This window comes from Camelina sativa, chromosome 1 (assembly GCF_000633955.1).
Source record: "Camelina sativa cultivar DH55 chromosome 1, Cs, whole genome shotgun sequence".
NCBI lineage: Eukaryota > Viridiplantae > Streptophyta > Magnoliopsida > Brassicales > Brassicaceae > Camelina > Camelina sativa.
The window spans coordinates 11,270,961-11,277,509 of NC_025685.1; the positions used below are offsets into that span (position 1 = coordinate 11,270,961).

The 6,549-nt window shown below is 28.6% G+C and overlaps 1 protein-coding gene across 1 annotated transcript; it reads right to left on the reverse strand.

Annotated features, from left to right (window-relative positions):
• Window positions 3,842–5,844, reverse strand: LOC104787939 (calmodulin-like protein 11). The gene is made up of 3 exons (XM_010513604.2): window positions 5,447–5,844; window positions 5,272–5,352; window positions 3,842–4,191 (listed from the first exon to the last, which is right to left on the reverse strand). Exons 1-3 carry the CDS (start codon window positions 5,702–5,704, stop codon window positions 4,054–4,056), a joined length of 477 nt encoding a protein of 158 aa, XP_010511906.1. The 5' UTR covers window positions 5,705–5,844; the 3' UTR covers window positions 3,842–4,053.

The window sequence follows — 6,549 nt, forward strand, 5'->3', positions numbered from 1 at the left end:
ATAAAAGAAAATTATAACTTTTTTAGTTTAGATTCTAACATACATATGAAATATATTATGATATAAATTAAAAAGAAATATTATTATTTCCACAATTTGCCTTTAAAAATCGTTGTAAATCATGAATGTTTTTGTTTCGGAGTTTGAAAGTCGATAAAAACAAAGTAATTGAATTCTGTAATAAATGACATGTATCAAACAAGAGAGAAACACAATGGGTGGGAAAAATTCAGGAAAGTCTAGAGGGTTAACACGTACTTTGACTGATACGTCGGTGGGTGGTATAACTGATGCTATCACGCACGACAACGTCTCCTCTTGACGTTATCAAAATAAGATTTCAAGTAATGAATTTTACTTAGCTAGTTGTGGGTCTAAATTAGGCATATCATCCTTTCTATATAGAGAAATTTTCTCAACACTAAAATTTCTTCTATTTTTTTTTAATACCACAATTTCTTCAACATCAGTACTAATTGAAATTTCCTAAATTAACTATTTATTTTCAAAACATATGTAAAATATAAGTAAAACATAAGCAAAATATTTTATGTATGTGTTTTTTATAACAAATAAAATTGATTATACATATTTAGCTATATATATGTAAATTATAATTGATACTAAATATGTTAATATACTATAATTATAGATAGATAAAATATATAAACAACTAAATACATTTTAATTATCGTGTGGACAACCATCTGACCATCTAGTATGTAAAGTTTTTAAATGGTTCTTAAAGGATATTTATAAAATATCTAAAAATTTTACACACATAAAATAGAATGTAGATAGAATTTTTTTTTAAAAATATCATGAACAGTATTTTTCTTTTTCAGAAATGTCATATTGTTCAATTTTGTTACTGTCTACCACAACATCTACGTAGAATGACCAACTATTATTTTCTATGGTACACCATTTGGAATGTTGCCCACATACAATTTTAATTCTTAATAATCAACGATTTATTATTTGTTTTCCTATTTAGTTTTGCATCTTTGATTTATGAAGAGCATTTATAGAAATTTTTAATTTTTAGTGGACAACATTTTCATTATTGTGTTTTGTGAGATATATAATCTTTTAGCCAATAATTCACTGATTGAAAATTTTGAAGATCCTTTTGGTTTTTGTTACAACGGGATTCATCGTCTATGTTTAAATTATTTTTCATGGAAAACTTAATCTTTATATTAGTAGAAAATTCTGAACTAATGTGGATAACTTTCCTGAATTTTGAGATTTTCGTCGGTGAATTAATTTTTCAACTTGTATCTACCATCAACGAATCTTCATTTCTTAGACAATATTATCGCATAACAACTAATTTAAACTCGTAGATATTTTAGTTAATTGTATAACTATTGTGGAAAAGTTACTAAAATAACATTTGACTTATTTCAATAAATGGTTCATCAAATCTAGTTTACGCGCGTCTTCAACTGTCATATCACTTTTCACTGAAAAACGATTCTTTCATACCTGACCTTGACAATTACAATATATTCAATTTATACATCCGACTATTGGGTACGCTGAAACATACATTAACTTTTAAAATATTTGAGTTTCATATCTGAATTTATGATTTTGTGCTTAAATATACAAAAACGTGATTAAATGCTAACTCTGTTAATTTTTCTGTTAAGTCAATCTGACGTGGATTCCATGTGTACAAACATAGCAAAACGATGGGCTCGAACCTGCACAGCTTATATCTAATAAGATCAGTTTAACCACTGCGAGAGAACAAATAATTGTTATATGAGGAACAATAATTGAATATATACTCTTGTCTCTCTTTCTCTTTTACGTTGATGGCTCGTGAAGAAGTTCAACAGCAACAATAATGGCCTAATCCTTCCTCATTGTCGCTAAATTCCTTTGTCTCACACTCGTAGCTTTATAATTTCTCCAAACTCATCACTTGAAAAGGTTTAAACTAAATTTCAAGAGAATAAGATCTAAGAGAAAAGAACAAGAATTTAGAGTTTATGTGCTCCAACAAGATATACATAGACCAGATTACTATATATATATATATATATATATATATATATATATATCTCCTGATAGCTTTGATACTCATCTGTCTCAACCAGATCTGATTCTGGGTTTTTGATTTCAATGCTAAAATATACTGTTTTTAGATTACTCTATGTTAGGGTTAGTCTTTGAATCAATAGACCATAGATTTCCAGAGTTAAAACCATAGGTTCCGATTAAACTGAACTTGATTTCTCCATTATTGTTACCCTTCATTCTTCCCTGTACAATTTCGGGAAAGAGGAGAAGAAGAGAGAGAACAATTTCGGGAAAGAGAATATATTGGTTCTTTGTTCATTCTACCCCAATAATTTAATGTGTCCGAGAGGTTATGGAGAGATTTTTCTATCTAAGCTTTCGTAGGTTCGAATCTACCTTGCTACATTTATTCAAATATTTTAAAAGTCAATGTATGTTTCAGCACACCCATTTTTCCACTTGTCACTCTTTAATTTTGGAATGTTATTTGTGTCTTTTGTTTACATACTAACAGTAAATATATAACATTTTTAAATAGTGTGAGAATATGACATTTAGAAAAAAAATATATTCTTTTTAAAGTGTAATATAATTGGTAAAAATCTAGGTTGCATGGAAACGGAAACGGATACGCGGAAACGAAACGTTTCGGAAATAGAAAACGATTTTTTTTCAAAAATTAAGTAATGGAAACGTGTAGGAAATGTATATATATATATATATATGTCTATACAGATATATATATATATATAGATATAATAAGTCTCCAAACATAAAAACCATATTAAAAAAAATCTGAAACAACATAAATTCAAAACAGAAATATTAAATAGTTTAGTTAAAAGTAAAACTATAAAAAAATAAACGTTCAAAATTAATTTTTTGACCAACATCGCCATATATTTATGGATTTTAACTTTTAAGCTACTAATTATATTATTTTGTTTTTCATTATATGTATCATGAATACTTATATTTTCAAATTATTTATTTATTAAATTTTGAAATTATAAAAAAGAGTTTTCGTCGCGTTTCCAAAATAGAAACGGAGTTTCCATCGTGTTTCCAAACAGAGATTTTTAGGAATCGTGTTTCTGTGACTTGTTTCCGAGTTTCGATAAGTTTCTATTTCCGAAACGTTTCGGAAACGAGAAATGCACCTCAAAAAAAGTTTCCATGCAACATAGGATAAAATTCTCTTAAAGCTAAAACTTTTTTCGAATTTACATGTTTAATGAAATATGTAAGTAATTTTGATCAAATTTTAGAGTTGGATATGATACATTTAATATAAGCTCAATGGTCCACTGCGCAACCAAGTCCCCAATTATAGTGGTTGGTTTCAATTTGTCTATAAGCTTATGAAAATTTAAGAAAAACAGCCTCTAATTCTTTTTATATGGACTTAAAATAACAATGTCAATACATTGAAGAGGATAAAATAAAAATGGAAATTGCAAATAATGTTAGAAAAACAAAAAAAGAGAGTCAATATAAGTATATAATTTCTTGGTCAAAGTTGCATACAAAAGTTTGGACAAAACTTAACATCAAAGACGAGTTCGATTTCTGAGGTTTATGAATTTAGTGTGATTATGATTGTACCAACCACCAACTAAGGGTTTTATATATTTTCTCTCAAGTGTCTTAATACTTTGATTAAAACTAAAATTAATCTCGAACGGAAAATTATGATTAGCGTCTTACACTTTTAAAAATTGATAGGAAATTCTACATAATACTATGCACTATGTGATAAAAACAAATCTTGATTTTTCTTCTATTTACCATATATAAAATAGCCAAAGAACATATAAGTACCCAATCTGATTAACCTTTCCAATACAATGCTAAAAAAAAAAACTATATACATTAAAAACTTATTAAGAATCACACTAATCCCAAAATAATCTATTTGTGTCATTGAATATGAAAGATAGCTTAAAATTAATTTAATTGGAAAAGTGAAATACGATAATCTGACAAGGATTAACAAATTTATAAAAGATAATACAGGTTTTAACCATTGGTCATCATCATCCTGACAAATTCATCATAATTGACTTGGCCATCACCGTCCAAATCTGCCTCTTTTATCATTTGATCAACCTCTTCATCAGTTAGCTTCTCCCCAAGATTGATCATCACATGCCTCAGCTGTAATCATATACCAAAATTACAGAGATTATATATTATAAGCACTATTTAGTACTATTTACTAATGATGTTTGTATTTACACATAGATCATGGCTAATGCACAATAAACTTTTTTATGTTTATCATTAAAAGTTAAACCATACATAGCATATATATATGAATGTGAAAAGAATATATAAACATACTGTATTATTTACACTATGTGAGACATGTGCTCTGCCCAATAAGCCAATAGAATCATAAACACAGTTTACTACGATGTTATTCACTATTTTTAAATATTTCTTTTGACCTCGTTATCTCCAAAAAGTCATATTGCCAGCTAGCTCGAAGCCTCAAATAATTTGGCTTTCTACGACGCAAGGCAGACACTTCTTAATTAATTAACGTAAACACCTAAGGATCTCTTATAATAAAACTCAAAGCATCGTCTAGACAACTCGTGATCTGATATATTTTCATTGATACAAAAGATTCCAACCTTGATTTAGCTATCTATTCTTTTCCTCCTTTATATATCTAATCAAATGAACTCAGTGCTAATAAAGAATTATACGAATATAGAGAATCTAAATTTCGAGTGAGTGTATACCACTCAAGTAGAGCATAACAAATCTATATTTGTCTTAAGAAAATTGGTTCATATAACAAAACTAGACAAAATATATAACCCACTATTTACATTAAATTATATTGTTAGATACAATACAATCAGTCATAACTCTTTTTTTTTTTTTTTTTTGGACAAAGACAATCAGTCATAACTCATAACTCATAAGTAAATACATATTATATGCTTCCAATTCCAACCATTAAATTTAACACATAGTTAGACCGCACCTACGATAATTGGAGTGTTATATATAACACATCTAATTGATTTTGTTCCATTATACTCAATCGAAGCATATCTAATTTTATAGAGATACATAGCTAGTTGCAAGTTGCAACAAAAAAAAAACATAAATATGCTTTAAATTTTTTTGTATAACTAAAGAAATTAAAAGATTTGCAATATCTAAAGGAAAAAGGAGTTTATAGTTATATAATTAAGAGAAGAAAGGGTAATAGTTATATACCTCAGTGGCAGAGATGTAACCATTTTGGTCTTTGTCAAACACTTTGAATGCTTCTTTGAGCTCTTCGTCTACATCAGTTTCCTATAACGAAAAAAAAACAAAAAAAAAATCAGTGAAGAACAAAATAACCAATATAATTAGTTGTTGTAATCTCCTATAAAGTTGATAATTAAACCTGGATTTGGTTGGCCATGAGGTTGAGAAACTCAGAGAATTCGATGGTGCCGTTGCCATCGGAGTCGATCTCAGTGATCATATCTTGAAGCTCTTGTTCGGTAGGGTTCTGATCCAACGAGCGGATGACAGTGGCAAGTTCAGCAGCAGTGATGCAACCATCACCATCTTTGTCGAAGAGACAAAAGGCCTCTTTAAACTCCGTTATCTGTTCATGCGTCAGTTCTTGTTGTTTTTGTTGTTGTTGTGTTTCTTCCATCTTGTAGTAGTCTTCTTCAGAGAGAGAGAACAAAAAGAAGAGAGTAGAGAGAAGGCAAAGAGAGAAGATAGACGAGAGAAGAGAGAAGAGAGAAGAGCGGAGAGAGCTTTGAAGTGCTTTCAACTCATTCTATTTTCCTTATTTGTAGAAGTCTTTGCTTTAGACTTTCTTGCTTTGGACTCATTCACTTTGTTTTATTTCTTTTTTTCATTAATTTTATTTGCAAATAATTTATTTGGAATTTTTATTCTAGTCACATTACTTTAAATGTTAATTTCCTTCAAAAGATTTTTATACATGATTTTTCATTTATATGAAAAATATCTTAAATGATAGCTTATGCGAAACGAAGAAAGTAGTATATGCATATGGTTGTGACTTGTGAATGATGTAATTTGTAACAATAATTAGCAATTGCATATAATGAAGTAGTGTGTGTAATTTGTAAAATATAAATGGGTGTGGGTTTCGACAGCTGTAAGAGTAGATGACGAGGAGACAAAGAGCATTGAAATTGGTAGACCAAAGCATTTGAGTTACGGGAAAACGTGTCGATCTCTTTTTTCTTTCTTTCATTATTTTAGGCTTTTAGCACATTATTCATTTACATAAATATTCCTTAATTTTCTTCAGCCAAAACAGATCATTGCCGACTCGTTTCACGCCGTAGATGCCACTATGGTACGAACTATGTGTATAACATGATTGACCGAATTTATTATAATGTGTTATGAATTTATTATAATAATAAATGTGTAATTTGATCAAACATCATTTATTTAGAAGCAAAATACTGTAGTACGTTTTGGACTCTATTAGACATATATGTTGCCAACAAAAAAACT

Coding starts and splice junctions, on each gene's coding strand:
- LOC104787939 (XM_010513604.2), bottom strand. CDS start 5,704: ATGGAAGAAACACAACAACAACAAAAACAACAAGAACTGACGCATGAA. Junction 5,353..5,446: donor TCATGGCCAACCAAATCCAG/GTTTAATTATCA, acceptor TTTTCGTTATAG/GAAACTGATGTAGACGAAGA. Junction 4,192..5,271: donor GTTACATCTCTGCCACTGAG/GTATATAACTAT, acceptor ATATGATTACAG/CTGAGGCATGTGATGATCAA.